This window comes from Gastrolobium bilobum, unplaced genomic scaffold, assembly GCF_033153095.1.
Source record: "Gastrolobium bilobum isolate Gb01-03AN ecotype WA unplaced genomic scaffold, APGP_CSIRO_Gbil_v1 utg589, whole genome shotgun sequence".
Classification (NCBI taxonomy): Eukaryota; Viridiplantae; Streptophyta; class Magnoliopsida; order Fabales; family Fabaceae; genus Gastrolobium; species Gastrolobium bilobum.
Genome location: NW_026898229.1, coordinates 44688 through 67298, shown reverse-complemented (window position 1 = coordinate 67298; position 22611 = coordinate 44688). Strand labels below are relative to the sequence as shown.

The 22611-nt window shown below is 33.4% G+C and overlaps 3 protein-coding genes and 1 pseudogene across 3 annotated transcripts; 3 read left to right on the top strand and 1 right to left on the bottom strand.

Moving 5' to 3' along the window:
- The first annotated feature begins 2856 nt into the window (after window positions 1-2856).
- On the top strand, window positions 2857-3892 carry LOC133314045 (18.5 kDa class I heat shock protein-like; annotated as a pseudogene).
- Window positions 3893-9437: 5545 nt separating this feature from the next.
- Window positions 9438-10228, top strand: LOC133314017 (18.5 kDa class I heat shock protein-like). Its single transcript, XM_061515442.1, has one exon. The coding sequence runs from the start codon at window positions 9543-9545 to the stop codon at window positions 10023-10025; it is 483 nt and encodes a 160-aa protein (XP_061371426.1). The 5' UTR covers window positions 9438-9542; the 3' UTR covers window positions 10026-10228.
- A 1759-nt stretch (window positions 10229-11987) lies between these two features.
- On the top strand, window positions 11988-12498 carry LOC133314019 (18.5 kDa class I heat shock protein-like). Its single transcript, XM_061515444.1, has one exon. It carries the CDS (start codon window positions 12024-12026, stop codon window positions 12438-12440), a length of 417 nt encoding a protein of 138 aa, XP_061371428.1. The 5' UTR covers window positions 11988-12023; the 3' UTR covers window positions 12441-12498.
- A 2370-nt stretch (window positions 12499-14868) lies between these two features.
- On the bottom strand, window positions 14869-18342 carry LOC133314018 (protein DEHYDRATION-INDUCED 19-like). The gene is made up of 5 exons (XM_061515443.1): window positions 17951-18342; window positions 17709-17848; window positions 16199-16276; window positions 15795-16087; window positions 14869-15316 (listed from the first exon to the last, which is right to left on the bottom strand). Exons 1-5 carry the CDS (start codon window positions 18033-18035, stop codon window positions 15208-15210), a joined length of 705 nt encoding a protein of 234 aa, XP_061371427.1. The 5' UTR covers window positions 18036-18342; the 3' UTR covers window positions 14869-15207.
- Between the last annotated feature and the right edge of the window lie 4269 nt (window positions 18343-22611).

Genomic DNA, 22611 nt, shown 5'->3' with positions numbered 1-22611 from the left:
ACTGTGATTAATGTCATATGTGATGCTAACAAACCGGTTCTAAAACAGAGTGCTACATGTAACTTAGGATTACAGTATCACAACAAAAGGAAAAACAAAGAATGAAGAGAAGCAACGCCTTGCAAATAAAATTTGATTAATTTAAATTAGGTTAAAAATGTTTTAATTTACATTGATTTTTCAATTTAATTTTTATATATAAGTATTTTAATGTTGATTTTTGTTTCTGTTACCGTTGTAATACTATGCAATTGATATGGATTAACTTGAAAACACACGGATCAAATTAAAAATGACTATCACATATAAAAAACAAAAATATATTATTTTTAACTTTTATACATGACATTTATTTTTAATTTGGTATTTTCAATTTTCTATTTAATAACTCTAATAAATTGTAACGGAGACTACAAAGTTCAAACTAAAAATAATTATACATATTTAATTGTTTTTGTATAGAGATTAAAAATATATTTTGACCAATAAATTATGGAATTAAGAATAATACACGAACATGTTATTAATGTAACAAAATAGATGGTGGATACAATAAAACATGATTAGCAAGACAATTTAGATGATGGTGGAGATTTAAGTAAGCCACCTGCAGGAAATGTAACTCATTAAGATAGTTTAAGAGCTAATTAGAATGTTGTATAATTAAGGAAGGAAGATTTGCTAAAATAATCATCTGCAACAAAATTTGTTTGCATAACAAAAACTAAAGTTTCTTTTTCAAGATTAAGATAATATTTGGAAGACTCTAATAGCAAGAAATATTAAGAGATATAATACTTAGCTTAGAAAAAGTTAACAGATGGAGTGCTTGACCCCGTGACATAATACAAATATGATATGAAATTTTGGTGTTTGAGTTAACTTATATTCACATTTGTGTTATGTTGACAAAAAATAATAAAAAAGATTGTATTGTGTTGCATGTCAACCCATAAAATAATAGTAGCTCATATTTTTGTAATTAATTACCTTTTGATTGTTATTAGTGTCATGTTATTTTATAATTTGGTTGTTAAAGTTAATTGATATAAACAATATTATCTAAGTCGTATCATGTTATATCAACTCGCAAATTAAGTGAATCATATTTGAATTGAATATATTTATATTTGTATTAGACCTTGACCTATGAATACAATTAGCTGACATATATAAATTGTCATCTCTATTAGTTAACGTAAAATTACCAAATCTATTAATGAAATGAAATACAATTGTTAAATAAAATTCTATTACCTTAAAAATTTAACAAAAAAAAACTACTACTTAATTTTTCAAATAGTTAAAATAGTTTAATGAAGAATGAGAAATATTTTTAACTTAATTGTCTAAACTCTAAAGTGCCATTAACAAATCCTTTATTTGTCCATTTGGATGGACTTTAATTAGAACCATTTTAATATGGGTGATCACGTGATCCTCCCCTAGTAGATTTCATGTAGAAGAAGATGATTTTCCTTGTGTTTAGCCCACATGTATTTGTAGTGAAGGGATGTCCAATTTTGAAGGATGTCCCTGTGTTGAGACGACAAAGTTTTCTATTGGTTCTTGAATAGATGGCCTGAGATAAGTTTTGTAAAGAAGTTTGTGGAAAGAGCCTTGCTGAGATGTAGCAGCCTTTGTTGACTCTTGAGAGAATTTGCTGAAATATCTTTCTTCATGGTGAAAGCTTTACAATTAGGCTTTCTTCATAATGAAGGCTTTTCACAAGTGGGCTTTTTATATTTATTCCATATTACAAATAATTTTTTTGTATTATTTTTTAGATGATTTTTTTCAAAAGTTATAGTTATTTTGTATTTTGATCATTATTTGAAAAGAACCTTTTTGGTTTCATTTTTTTTGCTTTTGCTTTTTTTATAAATTACATCCTAATCACACACACAAAATAAAAAAGAATTAATTAAAAATTAACTTTTTGATAATTCAGTTAACTATATAGTTGATTGTTGTTCCCTTAAGTTGTTCGCTAAGTTAGATAAATAATTAATAAATTTTTAATTAATAAACATAAATGGTTAATTGAGTTTAATAATTGGTTGATTGTTACTCTATCTCTTAAACTTAAGTCCTTAATGGAAGTTTTCGACTCAATTAATTTATATAAACACAAAAAAATCAAAATATTAGCAGTATTAATGTAATAATATCAGCAGAATGATATGTGTTATTTTATGGGCTAGAAAACCTATAAATGGATCGTTATAACCATCATAGCCACCCTGCCTTTAACTTTTAGCCTACAGCTTAGGTTGGGCTTCAAGGAGCAAGCCCATCTGGCGTGTGTGGGAATGAAGTCATACGACTTACGACGGGGGTTTCAGGTTGTAATTTGAAGATTCTAGAATGTTTCCGAGCTTTCTCACATTAGATTAGATAAGATTTTCTCGAAAATACTAGGTTACTCCTCCACTTCTTTTAAATACCTTATGTGTCCCCTTGCGAAACATGAGACAAAGTGTAAGGAACTTTGAGATACACTATTTCAAAAGTTAGCTCAAAGGGTGAGAGTGCTTAAGACCTTATAAACTCCACATTAGTTGCACATACAACCAATGTGGGACTATATATCTCAACACGCCCCCTCACACGAGAGCCCATTGGGCTTGAAGAGTGGACAATGCAACAGGCCCAACCTACCTGTGCTAAGAAACGCCACAAGAGAAAGTGGGGGGCGGCGAGGCTAAAAGGGTGAGAGTGTCCAAGACCTTATAAACTCCACATTAGTTGCACATACAACCAACTTGAGACTATATATTTCAAGGAAACCAATCTCAATTTGTGTTACATCTTCATATATTTGTTGAATTTTCAATTACATCCAAGATAAACAAAATGTCACTGATTCCAAGTTTCGTTGGTGGTCGAAGGAGCAACGTTTTCTATCCATTCTCCCTCGATGTCTGGGACCCGTTTAAGGATTTTCCTTTTTCAGGTTCTCTTTCTGTTGGGCTTCCTCCTTCAATGCTAAGCCCAAGTCCATTGAGGGGTTTCCTAAAAACCCTAACCCTAGATCTCACCTCCTCTATATATTCATTAGTTGTGGGTGGAGGCTAGGTTAAGAGATTAGAGAAAAATTTGAGAGATAATTATTTGATTGTTTGAGCAAAGCTTTATGCTTTGCATTTGAGAGATCTCTATAGAGAGTTTGAGTGAAACATCTCTAGGATAGTTTGATTATCACCATTGTTGGAGAGGTTGAGTTAACCACCACATTGGTGATTCTGATTATTTGTAACCATTATTTTCATAGTGAATTTTTGATCTGGACTAGGTCCCGAGGGTTTTTACTTCTTCATTGAAGAAGGTTTTCCCACGTTAAATCTAGTTGTGTTTTTCTTTGTTTTTCGTTTTGATTTTTCCGCTGCGCTGCCCGACCTGGTGAAGTTCAGGCCGAGGTATTGCCGAGATCCGAGATCAGGATCTTGTTGATTGACTTCCGCACAAAGGCCCCTGAGCCGATCTGAGGGAACCGATTTTTCCCAACACTTTCTGCTTCCTCCCCTGAATTTTCTCGGGAAAATTCTGCATTTGTGAGTACTCAAGTGGATTGGAAGGAGACCCAGAAGCACATGTGTTCAAGGCTGATCTTCCTGGGCTTAAAACGGAGGAAGTGAAGTTGGAGATTAAAGATGACAGGGTTCTTCAGATAACTGGAGAGAGAAGCTTTGAGAAAGAAGACAAAAATGATACATGGCACAGGGTTGAGCGTAGCAGTGGGAAATTCATGAGAAGGTTCAGATTGCCAGGATGGATCAAGTGAAAGCTTCCATGGAAAATGGGGTTCTTACTATTACTATTCCCAAGGAAGAAGCCAAGAAGCCTGATGTTAAGGCCATAGAAATCTCTGGTTGATTATACTATGCTTCTCTGTATTCTGTAGCTTTTTGTGTGTGTGATTCGCGCAAGATAGATATTACATACTAGTGGCGGAGCTATTTGATTTTCTACATGTGCAAGGTGCACACATAAATTTGGTCATACATTTTGTCTAGTATAAAAGAGATATATTTTTTAATTAATTATGAGTGTCACTCAAGGAACAATTTTAGTGGCTGTATTATCAGTGGTTTATATCATTAAGTTGATTACTATTTTTTTACGCTAAGTTCAAGTTTTTTTTTTTTATTTAAGGATTATATCTCTCATATTATATGAATCAAATTTTTTATCAAGTTATATAATTAAAGAAAGTGAAATGACACGTTATTTAATGAATTGGTCTTATCTTTTTCTTAACTTGACAAAAAATTTGGTGCATGTAACATAAGGATATAATTTTTTTATATTCTTTTATTTTTAATGCATTTAAAACTTTGTTTTAATTTTTTTTTCCGGAAGCACTCTCCCCAAATCCCCTCCACTAAATATTCGGACTAAATATGCAAACATAAATAAAATTTTCTGGGTTTGCTAACAAAAAACTGGTTTTTAGAGGCGGTTATATTTGCATTTAGAGGCAGTTCAAACCGCCTCTAAATGCTTGGTTCGGCAGTTCATAAACCGCCTCGTTTATCACCGTCGCGAGGCAAAACGCGGCAGTTTTTAGAAACCGCTGGAATAATCGCCTCTACATGACAATCAGAGGCGGTTATTCTAACCGCCTTCAAAACATATTTTGAGGCAGTTATTTTAACCGCCTCCACTACCGCCTTCAAAAGATAATCTGAGGCGGTTGGTTATTTTAACCGCCTCCATTTTCGCCTCCAAAAGACAATCTGAGGCGGTTATATTAACTGCCTCCAAATAACGTGTAACTGCCTCCAAATGGTTAAAATTATATAAATTTTAAAATTTTAATATTAATATTGTTACTTTTAAAATTTAATATAATTTTTATTATTACATTTTTATTTTTAATATATTTGTATAGTGATTAGTTAATATAATTTTTTAAAAAAAATTAGTTTTAAAAGTTAATATAATTGTTATTAGTTGAATATAAAAAACTTATTGAATTTTGTATATGTGTGTGTTAGTGTGGGTTGTTATATAGAAGAGAATAGAGAAAGAGGAACAAGTGACATCCAATGTGGGACTTCAAAGTGAAGGTAAGATGGTTTTTTTCAATGTGCAACAGTCATCTTTAGAAATTTATATATAACACCAGATAATTCAACTTAAAAATCTAAACGGTTAGATTAAAATATTACAAGAGAAGAACACATTAACCAAATTTGAGGACAATCCAACGGCTGAACAAAGAGATTTTTCTCTTTGAATCTCACTGTACGATAGATCATGAACCGCCTCTAAATATGCTTTGGAGGCGGTTATTTAGCCACCTTTAATGTATATTTTGAGGTGGTTGACGTGAAACCGCCTCCAAATGTATATTAGAGGTGGTTAAAATAACCGCCTCAATTTACAATTCAGAGGCGGTTTTAATATAACCACCTATAATTGCTACATTTATAGGCGATTATATCTCAACTGCCTCTAAATGGTCAATGAGAGCGATTATTTTAACAACGTCTAATATACATTTGTAGGTGGTTATGGTTTAACCGCCTCTAAATGTAATAATTAGAGGCGGTTTCAATGTAACGGCCTCTGAATGTTAAAATGGAGGCGGTTTCACGTCAATCGCCTCGAATCAATTAAATCGTCGAAAATATCGCCTCTATGTATCAATTGGAGGCAGTTTAAGTGAAACAGCCTCCAAATACCAGTTTTCTTGTAGTGACATACTATGCACTGTACTCACACAAAATAATAATATTTCATAGTTGATCTTGTTGATAAATGTTAGTAAACTCTGGCTTGTACTTGCATAATTAAGGATGAACAATGTGTACTAGGATATTTTATACAATACTCATTACCAAAAGGTAGAAAATATGTTGAATTTGTATTGCATGATTAAGTAGTACATATTCTTGTTGAGAATAATCTTGATCTAGATGAACAAAGTTCGGCCTTCGATAAATATAATATTCTATCTCTAATGATACAAGGGAAAAAGTTCTTATCTCTTCAAACAATGAGGATATTCTTATTACTAAATAATTTATTATCTTCATAATTATTATTGGATTGATATTTTTTCTTTTTTCAACATTTTGTTAGTATTCTTTCTTTTTAATTCAATGGTGATTATGAAGATAGTGGATTGATAATGAATATTTTTTATAGTAAAAATATCTCTTCTTCCAAAAAGGAAGTTATTCGAAAATGAAGGAGTATATGAGCTACTCTTGTTTGGTTGCCTATGTCGGTATTTTAAAGAAATGATTGGATATTTTTTTTTAAAATGAAACAAAAAAATTTTAGTCAATGCATGAAAATGTTTTATTATTTCTAAAATAGGGAAAAACATTTTTGGAATAAAACTAAGATATTTAGATAAAAATGATTAAAGTAATAATTTTTTCACCGTAATAAAAAAAAATTCCTCTTAAGAATTTTTTTTAATGATTAATTATTACTAAAATAGTTCTTTTTACGGAAAAAAGAGTTTTGGAATAAAAATAATATGTTTAGATAAAATTGATTGAAGTAATGAAAAAATTTCTGTAATAAAAAACTTTTTTCTCATAATTAAGATGTTTAGATGTAATTCATTTGGTTATTTTGAAGCCTAGATAGTTGAATACGTATTCTTTTTTAATGTGCTTCATACCTTTTCTTATTTTACTATATATATAAAACTGATTTTTTGAGATGATCCGAACAAAATTAATTATCTAAATTTTTATTTTGACTAACTTATCATAAATACAATTTATTCTATTCTCTTTGATTGCAAAATTAACTGAACATATATAAAAGCAATTATTGAATTAATTTTTGTCACGTCTCATTTTAACATGCCTTAAGCGTTTGTCTCTTAAGCTAAAAAAAGTAATTTCTAATTTTATTTTTTAAAACTCACATCATAAAAGTCGAAATTTGAGCTTGTTCGGAGCACTTGTGTAGTTGAGCAATTGAATTATTCCCTAAACCAAAGAAATTAGTACGACATTGCATTAAAAAAACCTTTTATTTTTTCCCCCATGATTTTTATTGTATATTTATTTTTCTCATTTAAAATGATACAATTCTATATTCTTTAAAAGAATAAATATTGTTATAAAAAAAAAGAATAAATATTAATTTCATATATATATTGTTGGAAAAACTCGGTTCCCTCAGATCGGCTCAGGGGCCTTTGTGCGGAAGTCAATCAACAAGATCCTGATCTCGGATCTCGACAATACCTCGGCCTGAACTTCACCAGGTCAGGCAGCGCAGCGAAAAAATCAAAACGTAAACACAGGAGAGAGAGAAGAAGAAGAACACAACCAGATTTAACGTGAGAAAACCTTCTCCAATGAGGAAGTAAAAAACTCACGGGACCTAGTCCAGATCAAAAATCCACTTACAACGAATCAAATACACCAATGTGGTGGTTAACTCAACCTCTCCAATAATGGTGATAATCAAACTATCCTAGAAATGTTTCACTCAAACTCTCTCTAGAGATCTCTCAAATGCAAAGCATAAAGCTTTACTCAAACAATCAAACAATTTTTCTCTCAAACTTGTTCTCTCAAATCTGACCTCTCTAATCTAACCTAGCCTCCACCCACAACTAATGAGTATATATAGAGGAGGTGGAAATTAGGGTTAGAGTTTTTAGGAAACTCCTCAAATGGACTTGGGCTTAGTATTGAAGGAGGAAGCCCAACATATATATATATATATATATATATATATATATATATATATATATATATATATACTTTTTTATTTTAATTTCATCCTTTATTGCTTTTACTTTTTTTGGTCATGTATACAAAATACAATTTTATAGCTCTCTTATGGATTTTATTTACTTAACTATATAACAGTATAAATGTACTGTTTACATCTGAATATTATTGTTATTTTTTGTGTATTGTCATAATATCATTCGAGGATAATATTTTCTATGTATGGGCTACATGGAAGCGGGTGTTACTTGTGAATTGTGAACCATAGAATGAAGCTGAGTAGACAACCAAGAATGACAAACAAAAATATTTTATGCTTGAGGTTTCAGAACATGTGCATTTGAATTACCATTTTATATTTAGGAAGGCCCTATTTACTCTATTAGCCTTATCTAGCTCTGTGTATGGGTCACGTCGGGTCGAATTTTTGTGCCGACGCGACTTGACTTAGTTTTATAAATAAGATATTTTGACTCGATCCAGTTTAATTTGATCCAAATCAGGTCTGATTCGATTTAATTTTTTTTGAACTAGTTTAGAACTGGGTCAGATCTGACTTGACTTGATTTCTGAAGTGGGTCTGACTTAGTTTCAAAATCAGGTCAAATCCAACCTGATCCACTTTTGACTTGATTTCAAAACTTATTTTTTATTTGATTTTTTTTATAGTTATTGGTTTAATTTTTAAACTCATGTAATTTAATTTTTTTTTTTTTAAAATATATAATAAATTTGATATTTGTTAAATAGATACCAATTCTTCAAAAAAAATGCTAATATTACTATTCCATGGTACTAATCAGTGTCATGAGTAGCTCATTCTAACTCATAATTGATATTTGCAATTAGCAATTATCATGATTTTATTGGAACACCAAAAAGCTCCAAAATAATGATAAATTAAAAAAAAGGAGTATTTCATCTCGTACCCAAAGATTTTGGTTTACATACTAAACTTTCAGCTTATATCTAGCACACACAAGTATCAAACTAAGATGCAATTTAGTGTATTCCTATCATAAGTACCTATTTCTTTATTGACAGAAAAACAGATAGAACACAAGAAAAGGGCTAATCTTTACAAAAATAGAGTGTCTGACTAATCTGACAATAAGTGATTACAAAAGATTAAAAAGTTCATACTAAGTAATACATATACTAGTTAAGAAGGTGATACAGCCTATGCAAAAGCAAATAATTTATATCATATAATGTCAATGCATAATAAAAGTGGCTGATTTTTCATTTTTTTTGTTGCTGCACATAATGGGTATGAGTCAAGTTTTGGGTCAATATGTCAATTATTAAAATAAGTCAAGTTTAAAACTGACCCAAATAAAAGTGGATTAGTAATTAAATCTAATTCAAAAAAGTAAATATTTATAGATTAAATCAATATCAGATCAAAAACACGGGCAAATCAACCAATTTTTTTCACACCCCTAACCTTATCGACGTGGGTTGGGCTCAAAGTATAAAACAAATGAAGGCGCTATTAACTACACTATTTCACTTAGCATTTTCGTTTTCAGCCCAACTCATTATTTGGACTTCAAAACCCAAGCCGAATTAACAACGAACTCGTGAAGTGATATCTAGACCCTTCTAGGCATTACTACGCAGAAGAGACCAGAAAGTTTTCGAATTTTTAGAAACGGTAAATCAATGGGAAGTTGGATTTTCTCGAAAATACCGGTTACTTCTCCGCTTGTTTAAATACCTCGTATGTCCCTCTGAACAACATCAAACGAGAAAAAAAGAAAAAAGGTTCTTTGGTAACAATCTCAATCTGTGCTAGTTCCAGTTCAATAGAGAGAATAAGAGAAGATGTCACTGATTCCAAGTTTCTTGGGTGGTCGAAGGAGCAACGTTTTCGATCCATTCTCCCTCGATGTCTGGGACCCTTTTAAGGATTTTTCTTTTCCCAGTTCTCTTTCTGCTTCCTACCCTGAATTTTCTCGGGAAAATTCTGCATTTGTGAGCACACGAGTGGATTGGAAGGAGACCCCAGAAGCACATGTGTTCAAGGCTGATCTTCCTGGTCTGAAGAAGGAGGAAGTGAAGGTAGAGATTGAAGATGACAGGGTTCTTCAGATAACTGGAGAGAGGAACGTTGAGAAAGAAGATAAGAATGACACGTGGCATAGGGTGGAGCGTAGCGGTGGCAAGTTCACGAGGAGGTTCAGATTGCCAGAGAATGCCAAAATGGAACAAGTGAAAGCTTCCATGGAAAATGGGGTTCTTACTGTGACTGTTCCAAAGGAAGAGGTCAAGAAGACTGATGTTAAGGCCATAGAAATCTCTGGTTAAACTGATTATGTTTATGTGTTTTTCTTTTTCTTTTCTTTTTTTAAATTGTGTGCTTAGCGTTAGTGTTGTAATATTACTTTTGTGTATGCGGTCTTTAAGAAAGAAAACCCTTACCATGGATTGTGAGGGAAAGTATCATGTATGTGAATTGTAATTATTATAGTGTCGAGAAATAAATCTAGATCGATATTGTAATATCATAAGATTTATTCCTACGAAGAGGAAATATTATTTAATTATTTTTTATTAAAATATAATAGAAATTCACAATATTAAAATGATAAATAAAATTATAAGCACATAACTTAATGTGGATTATAAAATATATACTATACAATACTTGAATTATTTCAAATTTAAGATTTTAGTATACATTCTCTCACTAATTCTTGTACATTCGAATTTTTTAATTTCATCTCCTTTTCTCTCACATTCTCTCAAATATTATGTTTTTCTTTTCTGTTTTTATAGGAGATTCATGACCTTATATATTAATTAAAAGTGAGTTATAAAGCAACCTTTTAATTTTTTAATAAGAGCATCTCATTTTCCATTGCTTGGAGATTCCAAATAATTTATTGTAAATAATATCAATTAATTTTTACTCACATTAATCCACACAAGAGTTTAATGTCAATTTTACTTTTGATATCAATACTAATAACCTCCCCTTGGAATCAAAAGACAAATTCTTGTACTTCGAGTGTACATTGTCTTAGGTCAATACTTTGCTCCCACTACATCAAAGAGCTCCTATTTGACCAGAATATTGAGAAAGATAAAAGAACACGGTTCTAAAATACCAGCTACACATAACTCAATTAGAAATCATCATTTGATTTAAATGCATGGCTTTAAACTCATTGAAATCATCGTTTACAAGACCAATTGATTCCAATCCTTTACAGAATAAAAGTGGATACAGGCTAAACTATTACAGCCGTATATCCATCATCTACAGTAAAGATTCACAACCACTGAAGGAAGAAGCTAAAAAACTTTTACTAAAGTTTGAAGATAAGTTTGAAACAATGAGTGAATACTTAGACACATTACCTGATGAAATTATTTCAGCCATCTGTACTAGTCTTGGTAACTACGAAAGACACTTAAAGAAAATGTCCATGTTGCCCCAAAAAATGAAGAAGAAGAAGCAAAAATTGAAGACAGCTATGAAGAAGTGACATATCAACATACGTAGGACTATTAAGTTGAAAAAGAAGACAAATAAGATATGAATTATTCAATAGCAGTATTATTATTGTCTGGATTCATAATTACTAAGAAAAGAACATTGAAGAAAAAACAAGTAATATTAGAATATGAAATAATTAAAAAAGGTCAAATTTTAAGAGATAGAATAAATATTACTAATGAAGAATTAATTGAAATAAAATTTAAAAATCCATTACAAGAAGTAAATGTTCCTAATAAGATTCCATATACAGTGAAAGATGTTGAAGAATTCAAAAAGGAGTGTCAAGAATATTTAGATAAAGGTTACAGACTTTTTACTCAATACTGAGTAAAAAGAGAGAGTTCTCACTCAATCTAAGAGTTTACAACTCAACTTAACTCTTTGCCTTCTGATTTCTGGAGACTCTTATTTATATTACTATATATTAATATTTTTGTATTTCTCTAATACGTTTTCCTCGAGAGCCTTTTAAACTTATAAAATCAATTTAACTGTTAATAACATCACAGTTATGAGCGTAAAAGTTTTATCATTTCCTCACAATCCTCAGGTAACTATTTTTTGTCTGTATTATATACAAAATTAAGAATTTGACACAAATTCCATAAAGATCTCTGTCAAGAAAAATTATGTCCACATTCTATCCGAAGAAAGGAGACTTATAATCTCGTCCGTGAATGTTTGCGAAGAATTCTCTTCACCTTCCGAGAGTACATAAATATAATACAACACTCTTTAAAACATCCAAATTGTCCCTACAACAACATCGAACACTGTTGTCACAGAAAAATCTCAAGAAAATGTCCATCATCCCAAACAGCAACCCCTTCGAGGATTCTCCATTCTCGAGTGCCATTTCTACTTCATTACCAGAACTTTCTCGGGAGAATCCAGCGTTCCATAATAACCAAATTGATTGGAAGGAGACCCCAGAAGCTCACGTATTCAAGGCTGATATTTCGGGGCTGAAGAAAGAGGAAGTGAAGGTTGAGGTTGAAGATGGAAAAATACTTCAGATTAGCGGAGAGAGGAGCATGGAGAAAGAAGATAACAACGATGGATGGCATCGCTTTGAGTGTAGCAGTGGAAAATTCAAGAGGAGTTTCACGCTTCCAGCGAATGCCAAATTGGATCAGGTGAAGGCTTCCATGGAGAATGGGGTTCTCACTGTCACTGTCCCTAAGGAAGATGCTAAGGCCATTGAGAGTTTAAATTGATCAGAAGAATGATAATTAATTCTATTGGTTCGGATTGAATTCGAGTGTTCTTTCTTTCTCTGTGTTTTGTTTTGTAAAGTAAAATTAATTAGCAGTAATAAATAAGTTATGTCTTTTGTGTAATTAATAATTAACTAGTTGTTCTTGAGACACCATTTATGAACAGCACTACGTACGTGTTGTTAATTTGTGTCAAAATAAGAGATTTCTGTTTACAGGAATGACATTGTAAAATTTTGTTCTCTGCTTTTCTTGCAAGTACCCTTGTTTATTACTATTGATATTACTGATTCTGAGTTTTTCAAATCTAAATAAAGTTAATATACGTAGGGTTGGTTATAAAATAAAACAAAGTACTTGAAGAATATTTTTAAAGAATTATAAGGGTTAAATGTCAAAGTCGATTTTACAGCAAGCAGAACATTAAGAACATTGTAGTAATCATTAAACAATCATTACCAGCTAGAAGTTTGATCAAGATGACCATCATTGGTATTCAAGAATATATTGCGAATTCAAACGAGCAAATCATAAATTAATTTGTAATTTTAACTAATGCCGACAAGTTGACATGTGTGTCTTCCACCGACCAGTTCAACTTTGTGCATGCCATTTTTGTCTTTTGGTTAACTGTTAAGACCTTTTCAGCTGTGAAGACAAATTAATATTAAAATGACAATCACTAAACAACGGTTCAAACTTCTTTAAAAATAAAATAAAATTAAAACATGACAAAAAGTTACAAGCTAAATGGTAAAAAAACTATTAGTTTTTCGAAGACCATATGCTACTACATGAACCATGGGTCTGTTACGCGAATAATTCAGTGGATTTTCATCCTTGTTTTTCCTTGGCATGACCGGGGGATCACGATCTAATCGAAAGTCCAGTTCAGAGCTCAAACATTAGATGTTCTAAACGGAACTAAGGTGAATTAGAAATAGAAATAGATTTTTCATGTTTATTTCTTTTATTTATACACATTTATAAATTTTGATCAAATCCTGTTTATTTAATGTCTATAAAAAAAAGATATGCACATATTATCATGTAAAAATTTACATGAAGTAGTCTATTTCCTTTGGAGACTCAAGTCTCAACAGCATGATGGATTTTAATGTCCTTCAAATTTTGTAGGCTTCAGTATCTACTAACAATTCAACATTTACACGATGATAAACGAATACCGTATGTGGTACGCCCCCTCTATATTGTTCCTCTCACCTGGTTCTGGTTGCATAATTAATTATTTTAATAAAAAAATAATATAACAAAATGAAGCTCTACAACCAAATAATAAACCTGATCAGACCGGATATGGCGTGGGTTGGCCAAACTGTATCAAGCCTGATCACACACGGTTGAGATATGGATTTTAGTGCTCGGTCTTGGGCCTTCAGTCAGGATGGGATCAAACTGTGTATCTGCCCTTTGCGGTAGCACGTTAAGTCTGACTGGGGTACCTGCAAAGACACTCTGATGCTTAAGTCAGTATCAGAGGCAGGTGATGTATGTTGTTAAATGTAAAGGATGATCGTACCTGAGTGTTGAACCCTTTGTTTATATAGTAGTTATGATGCTGCCTTAGCAAGGCGGCTTGGCTTCTGATTGCCAAGTTTGGGTTGCAGGTCAGTACTAAGATCTGAGTTGCCTTATCTTTGTTAGTGTCTAGTTGTAGAGTCGCGGTAAGCTGGAGCTGTCCGTTGCTTATTGGCATAAAGGCGCGGTGGGATTGCCTTGGACGTTAAGCTTGCTTACTTGAGGGGGTTTCATCCGCGATATGGTTATTGCGGCTTGTCTGTCGCGATGAGAGCATTATGGCTTACACGCGATAGTTGTCTGTCACGCTTGCTCTGGATCCTTGGTGGGTTGGGCTTTTTCGTATGTCATTGGGCCTATATTTTATCCGGATCAAAACCCCAAAAAAAAATGAGTGAATTCATATTTAAAAATATGTTAGCTCACTAAAGCCATATTGTGAAACTTTCACAAATTCATATTCCCACAGACATTACGAATTTGTGATCTAGATGGTACATAAAAATGTAGTTTTTGATACATTTAGCGATTTTATTTTATTTTTAATTTATCAAAGAGCATTTCCAATTTCTTCATCAGATTCGATTAGGATGATGTAGTTTTCCTCCTTCCGTAACAAACCGATGAGAATGAAGGGAAGGGAATTTTGAAAGTTGTTATTGGGTAATTTGTCAACTTCTCAGAACGTGGTCGACAACATTCTCTTTGATAAAAAGTGACGACTTTGTACTTAAAATAAAAAATAAAGAAAATAAAGCGACGAGTTAAGAGGTGTGTTGCCAATGACGAGAGATATATTCAATCCCTTTACTTAATTCCTTGATAGATCTAATTGCTTCTTGTTTGTTTAAGCAATGATTAGATTGTACAAAATATTTCATCTGTCAAACGAAGCATAAGGGTCCTCTGTGTTCTCATTACTAAAGGAATCATAATGCCAATATAACAAAATATAAGTCTTTCCATAAGCTAGAAAACTTTTTTTAAAAAAAAGAAAAGAAAGTAATACATCTCTAGTGAAGATGCTTACAAGTATGGGATAAATGGATAAGGATAACTATCATCAGATTCAGCACTTTGTCAAAGGTGCCACTGCCACAAATATCCCACTTGGGCTAACATCGATTACCAAATAACCACCCTATCCCGCTGGAGGTATCTATCATCAAGATCCTAAAGGATGGATCTCATGTCTGATTATTCTTTTCTAAGCAACTCACAGTTTCCATTAGTCGCCTAATAAAGTTGAAAGAAACAAATCCTGCACAAAACCAGATCTTCCAGCAGCTTGTTTTATCCTTTTCTCCCGCTCTTCAATACTCAAGGAGGGATCAAAACTGCAGAGACACACAGATCAAAGCTGTGATTCTAGGGCATTCTTTAATAAAGATGAAACATGCACATTAAGCATGAATGAAAGGACCAGTTTATGTACACAAGTACAGTGGACTAATATCTGTTCCTAGATGACATAGAAAGGTCACAAATCATGCTTCTGCCCACCCCATTGCATTACATTCAGATCATTTGATGGTGTAAAATACTTATGATGGAAAAAAAAATGCAAAATTCTTCCAATGTATCATTTCCGGGTCCATTGCCAAATATTCGAGAGTAAAGATATGTTTAAGTTTTTTTGTCATAAATAATGTGCAGGAAGGAAATCAAAAAGATATTTAACAGGGTTTTTTTTAACAGATTAATGCATTATAATGAGAGTTTCCTGATGATTTGAGGGATTGAAAATTTCAAAGATATTTCCAAATCTCTTTATATTAAATAACAATTAGGAAGCTAAAATTCATGAAAGAGCACCTTGATTTCCAAATATGCGAAGGTGCCGTATTCCTTGAAGAAGAATCTTCAGCACTTGTTACTACAGATTTCGAAATTTCTTCTGCTTCGCAAGCAGGGAAATTCAAAATAAAAGAGGATAGGAATGGATCAGTAGCTGCATTAGATACTGTGGCACTGTTTGACCGATATCCACCGCCACCGCCGCCACCAAGAAGCACCTGTAAATGAGCCTCACGAAGATCTCGACCCAAAAGTGACAATGTCTGACTATTTGGAATAGCAACTCTTCTTAACCTGCGCCTTCTCTGTACGTAATCCTTAGTTAAGGAAAACAATTGAAGTTTTTCATTTATCATTTGAGAAGCAACCCAATATCTGAGCAAGCTAATTATTTTCAATCAAAACAACAATATAAAGGATATCTTAAACAAGTGCCCATGTTGCAGCGTTATGTGACTCAACATGTCCCGTGCAACTTTAACTGAGCATATAGGACAAATCTGCATAATAGAAAAACAATGAATGACACTATCAGAACCAGATTAGAGTCAATTCTTGAGGTGGGGATGTAAAGCAACAACCAGAAAAAAAAAAAAAAGCCAATCATTGATCTTCAGCTTCATTGATTTTTCCTTTATATAGTTTATTAATACAGATTATTCAAAGTGCACACATACACACAAAATCAGCTACATTATAAATTTCTAATTGAGCAGCAAGTCCATCTCAATGATCAGAAGATTTTTAACGACAGATAACATTTAGGATTCAGGTTCAGAAGATCATTCATCAAAAGGTTACCTTTTTTATGAAATGATACAGAATCATTTCCCATCTCAGTAAGTAGTTGTTAGGAACATACCTCCTGAATGTCCTTGGGTATATTGTAAAAGTCCCTTGAGCGCATGTATACAATACATAAAGGGCATTTGAAAGAAATGAATAGAGAGAGACAATTCTCATTGGAGCTGTATGCTAGAAGAATATATAGGCAGGAAGAAAAAAGTTCAAGGGCATAAAATCAAGAAGGCCCTATACTAACCATTTTCTTTCTATGAATTGCCTTTGGTTTCTTACTCATTTATAATAGATTACAAACTTAAAACTAAATCATATAGTCCTCTTTGATATGCAAACTTCGGTCCTCCACAAAGTTTAAATTAATCAGTTATATATATTCTTGAGCTAATTCACTCCATCACTTCTTGCTTTATTATAACCAAATCACAAAGTATCTGGGGAAAAAAAGAGTAAGGAATAAGGGCAATAAACAAAAGATAACATGCTTATATGCTAGTTTGAACCAGCAAACTACAATTCTCACGCCTATGTTCAGGTCAATCATAAGGTAGGCCATGTCAAGAACCTAAAGCAGGTTACTTGTCCTAGATCCTAAATATAAATGACTTCAAAAAATGTCATTATATGCAGTTTTAACCTCTTTCCACGTTAAATTACCACAATCCACATTATTCCGGGTTCACAGGTAACGATTCTAAATGCCCAGTAAAGTATCTAATCAAAACTTGCAGATTCTCAATAACACTGAAACTGAGCAAGCAAATATCACTAAGACACTCCTCTGGTTTGGAATTTTAAAAGTAAAGCTGCTCATAGAATTTTTCTGAGATCGAAAAATAGAGAAAACTCAATTCAGTATAGGTTTGCTATGTAGCAATAAGCTTTCTTGCTTTCAACCATATGAGGAAACTAATTTTAGGCTTCCAACAACTTTGTTATCAAGATTACCCATTTATCTGATGAAGATACGAGGCAAACAGGATCTAGCTTTAGATTTTTTTTTTTTATTTTTTTTTTTGTTATTAGAAAAAACCAACTGTAACAAGCAAACATATTAACAAAGAACAGAAAATAGATCTAAGTTACAACAACGGAAAGGAAATGATATCAGAGATAATAACAGCCACCCACCGTGACTTTTGATTCACATGAATGCTCGTCTTCAAGATGAGAACACAAAGACACGATGTCAAAGTCTTCATAACAATAGGGACACGGGAAATCGGGTCGCACCTCTTCTTCCACATCAAAGTCATCGATTCCTAACCGATCTGACACACCCCACAAATTCAATAATAATAATAATAAAAAGAAGATTTTGACCAGACCCAGAAAAAAATGGGAACATAGGAAGAATTGCCATGAACACCAACCTAAATGGGAACTTGGGTGGTGATGCTGAAGCGTGTACTGGCGTTTGGCGGCGGCAAGACGCGAGGTCCAGAAGTCAGAATCCATTGAAGGATCAAAGAAAAAACTTGAACAAAAATGGGTTACGCAATCAAATCACTACCTTCAACAAAATTCAATAAACAGTTTTCTTTTTTTTTTTTCCTCTGATGAATGAAAATATTTTGAGATTCAAGGTGATTTCAGCTCCTAAGTCTAAATGAAAAAGAAACTAATAATTACTTTTTTGTTTTTTCTCAAAATGATTTGACTTTTTCTAAGAGCTTCAGAATTGCCGACTGAAATGGAAAGAGGGTTGTGTTTTGTGGTTAGCATCAAAGTTGAGGTTAAAAAAATGGGAGGAAATGTCGGTCTTGTCGTAGGACACACCTCACACGTTTGGTTTGTTTGGTGATGTTTCTCTTTCCTTTTACTATTCATCGATTATTATGTGGTTAGGACAATTTAGCCGCCTTCTTTGCCTTTTTCTTTGTGGTATTCTTTAAGTTTTGCGACTAAAAGTACTTTTTTTTTGGTTTAATTTTGTGTTTGATTTAAATAAAATTAATTCTGCCCACAGATGGTATAATGGTCATACAATTAATAAAGGAGTGAGAAAACGTTTTGTTATTCGGAGATTAGTAATTTTCAAGTATTATTTTGTTATTTTCATATTTTTTTGAATCGATCGTAATGGTTTAAATTGAATATATGAACAGTAAATTAAGTGATGAATGACAACGCTAAGTTAAAATGTAACTACTAACACGAACAAAGATGCAATGATAAAAATGGTTCGGGTTTTTGATTTCCTTCAATCTTCATTGGCGGAAAGGGTTAAGACATAATCAAAATTAATATGGGGCTCTAACAAGTAGTTTAAACTTAATCTCTAAGTGTTCTAACCATTTAACATCTCTCGTACGGGGCTCAAGCATTACAAGTAATAAATTATCAAGATCGTATGTTTTCATATGTATATCCGTAGATATAAAGAACACGGTGAAATTATCCAAATTTTGCTTTTATATCAACATTTTTATTGCCATACACAAACCCAAAATAAATCCATGAGAGATCATATTGAAAGGTATCAGATTCATACAGAAAAAAGGAAAGGAAGAAGAAAGAATAAAGAAAGAAATCTGTAATGCATTTCATGAAACGAATACTGATACATCAGTTGCATATATACTGAGCTAACTGAATGCAAAACTAAATATAGTTACAACTAACACTTGACAGTTATAACTAACTACTATTACTCTATCATCCCCCCGCAAGCTGAGGAGTGAATTAAGAAGAAACTCGAAGCTTGGTCCGAAAGTCAAGAAACTTCAAGTTGGATATTGGTTTAGTAAGTCCATCAACAATTTGATAAAGGGCAGGAATATGATGAATGAGAACCTCCTTGTTGAGTACTTTTTCCCGAACAAAGAACAGGTCCAGTTCAAAATGCTTAGTTCGAGAATGAAATAAGGGGTTGGCAGAAAGCATTACTGCACTTAGATTGTCACAATACAACATGGGAGGTTTTGGCAAAGGCACATGTAATTCAGTAAGGAGTGAGCGAAGCCAAGTAAGCTCGGTGATTGAAGAAGCGATGCATCTGTATTCAGCTTCAGTGCTTGACCTGCTGACAACCGGTTGCTTTTTAGATGACCAGGATACTAGATTTCCACCAAGATAAATGCAGTAGCCAGATGTGGACCTTCGATCATCTGGATCGGATCCCCAATCAGAATCACAGTATGCTACAAGATGAGAGTGGATGGATGGAGTAAATTTCAGACCATGAGATGCAGTTCCACTAAGGTATCTCAGAATTCGTTTGACTGTTTTCCAATGGGTGTCAAGCGGATTGTGCATGAATTGGCACACTTTATTGACACAGTAGGAGATTTCTGGTCTTGTTATTGTGACATATTGTAGAGCACCAACAACTGATCTATACAAGGAAGGATCATGAAAGGGAGACCCATTTGTAGAAGAGAGCTTCAAACCTGAGATCATTGGAGATGGCATTGGCTTGCAATCTGCCATATTTGCCTTTTTGAGCAGATCAGATATGTATTTGGATTGATTCAGTAAAATTTGACCAGTAGATAGCTTGTGAGCTTCGATTCCAAGAAAGTGATGAATATGACCTAAGTCTTTGAGTGCAAAGGCAGTGTTCAATGCCTGAATAAGAGCTTTAATAGCTATGGAACATGATCCTGTAATAAGGATATCATCCACATAGACCAAAACATATAGAGTGGTTGTGGGAGTAAAAGAGACAAACAGTGAGCTGTCACACTTTGTTGCTGTGAATCCAAGTCGAATGAGAGTAGAGCTTAGTTTTTCAAACCATGCTCTTGGAGCCTGCTTTAGACCGTATAAAGCTTTGGTGAGATGACACACAAGAGCTTTATCTCCCTTTGTGAAGCCAGGAGGTTGTTCCATGAAAATATCTTCAGTGAGATCACCATTAAGAAAAGCATTATTAACATCAATTTGATGTATTGGCCACTGTTGAGTTACTGCTAGGCTGAGAACAACTCGAATAGTTGTTGGCTTGACCACTGGGCTGAAGGTTTCAGCAAAATCAAATCCTGGCTGTTGGTGAAAGCCTTTTGCCACTAGTCGAGCCTTATACTTGAGGATACTACCATATGGTTTATACTTGGTTCGAAACACCCACTTGCAGCCTATGGATGTTCTGCCTGGAGGTAAGGGCTCCAATTTCCAAGTGTTGTTCTTTAGCAATGCATCATATTCCTCATGCATTGCTTTCAGCCAGTGAGGTTCTGACATGGCTTGAGTGACAGTTGTTGGTTCTAATGAAGCATTTAGAGCTTTGGGTTTGAATATGCCAGCTTTGGCACGTGTGGTCATTTGATGCTTGTTGGTGGCAGTAGTTGTAATAGGTTGAGTGGAACTGAGACTAGGATTACCTTGTGTAAGAGTTGGATTAGCTGCTGCAAGTGCTGGAATACCAGAACATGTATCTGTGGAGGTTGTGAGCACCCTGGTGGGAGAAGAAACAGTAGGCAAAGGAGAGACATTTGCATAGTTAATGATGTTAGTAGGCAAAATAATAGCATTATGATCATTTGTGTCTTGTGTGGTAGTAGAAGGACACTTGGACTGAACTAGAGGAATGAGAGGGACAGAGGATAAAGGAGGTGAAGTTTGTGTTTGGGACAAAGGTTCAGCAAGTGTGACAAATGGAAATAGAAATTCATCAAAGATAACATTTCTGGAGATGTATATTCGACCAGAAGGTGCAAGGCATTTATAGCCTTTGTGATGGGGACTGTAACCAAGAAAGATGCATTGAGTGGATCTATAGTCAAGTTTATGGGAGTTATATGGTCTGGTGTGAGGGTAGCATGCACAACCAAAGGTTCTAAGGTATGCATAGTTAGGATTTTTGTTGAATAGGACTTGATAAGGTGATTGGTTCTGTAAGTTTGGTGTTGGCAGTAGGTTGATGATAAAAGTTGCTGCAAGGAAGGCATGTTCCCAGTATTTGGTAGGTGTGGAGGAGGCAGCCATGAGTGCTAGACCAGTTTCAACAATGTGTCTATGTTTTCTTTCAACATTACCATTTTGTTGATGAACATATGGACATGAGAATCTATGGATGATACCATGTTCTCTAAGAAATGGAGTGAGTTTTATATATTCCTTGCCATTGTCAGTTTGAAGAGTTTTAATTTTGGTATCGAATTGTAACTCAACCATGGCTTTGAATTGTATGAAGACTGTATAGGTTTGGGATCTGTTTTGTAAAGGATAAACCCATGTGTATTTACTGTATGCATCTATGAAACTAATATAATATCTAGATCCACATGTACTTTGGACAGCTGCAGGTCCCCAAATGTCTGAGAAGATGAGCTCAAGAGGTTTGTGATAGGTTGTGGTAGAGTTAGGAAATGGAAGTTGGTGCATTTTTGCCATACAACATGCTTTACAAACAACATGATTAGTTTTATTACAAAATGGTATTTTACAGTGTTGCAGAACTGTCTTAACAGTATTTAGAGCAGCATGTCCTAATCGACCATGCCAAAGACTTAGAGTAGATTTTACATTGACATGATTGGATACATTCATAGTTAAACATGAAGTGTTTGAACTATTACAGTGACTAGAATTATCAAAAGCAGAAGAAAGAAAAGATCTTGGAAACTTGGATTCTTTAGATGACTTCGATATGGCAGCACCTTCAAAAGCATACAATCCATTTTTAAGCTTGCCTTGGAGAAGGATCTCCTTGGTAGCCTGTGATTTGACAAAGCAAATGTTAGCATGGAACTCAAAGAAAACTTTATTTTCTTGTGCAAACTGAGAGACACTGATGAGATTCTTGGAGATATTTGGAACATGAAGAAGATTCGATAAAGTAAAGGCTAAAGAATTTGATTGAAGAACAGAATGACCAATGTGCTTTATTTGCATACCTGAACCATTACCTATCTTTACTGTTTCTTTACCTGTGTAAGGTGCTTTTGTTGTGAGGTTTGAAGCATCTGGTGTAAAATGGTTTGTGGCACCTGAATCTGGATACCATGTAGGGTCAAAAGCTGAGAAGAAATCTGAGTTATCATCAACTTGAGAGGAACTGGAATTTGCTATGGTCATATTTGACTGGATC

Excerpts from the sequence above, each read along its gene's own strand:
- LOC133314017 (XM_061515442.1), top strand. The coding sequence starts at position 9,543 with ATGTCACTGATTCCAAGTTTCTTGGGTGGTCGAAGGAGCAACGTTTTC.
- LOC133314019 (XM_061515444.1), top strand. The coding sequence starts at position 12,024 with ATGTCCATCATCCCAAACAGCAACCCCTTCGAGGATTCTCCATTCTCG.
- LOC133314018 (XM_061515443.1), bottom strand. The coding sequence starts at position 18,035 with ATGGATTCTGACTTCTGGACCTCGCGTCTTGCCGCCGCCAAACGCCAG. Across the intron at positions 16,277-17,708 it reads CATGTGAATCAAAAGTCACG|ATTTGTCCTATATGCTCAGT; the intron begins GTGGGTGGCTGT and ends TCTATTATGCAG. Across the intron at positions 16,088-16,198 it reads AACATGGGCACTTGTTTAAG|GTACAGAGAAGGCGCAGGTT; the intron begins ATATCCTTTATA and ends ACTAAGGATTAC.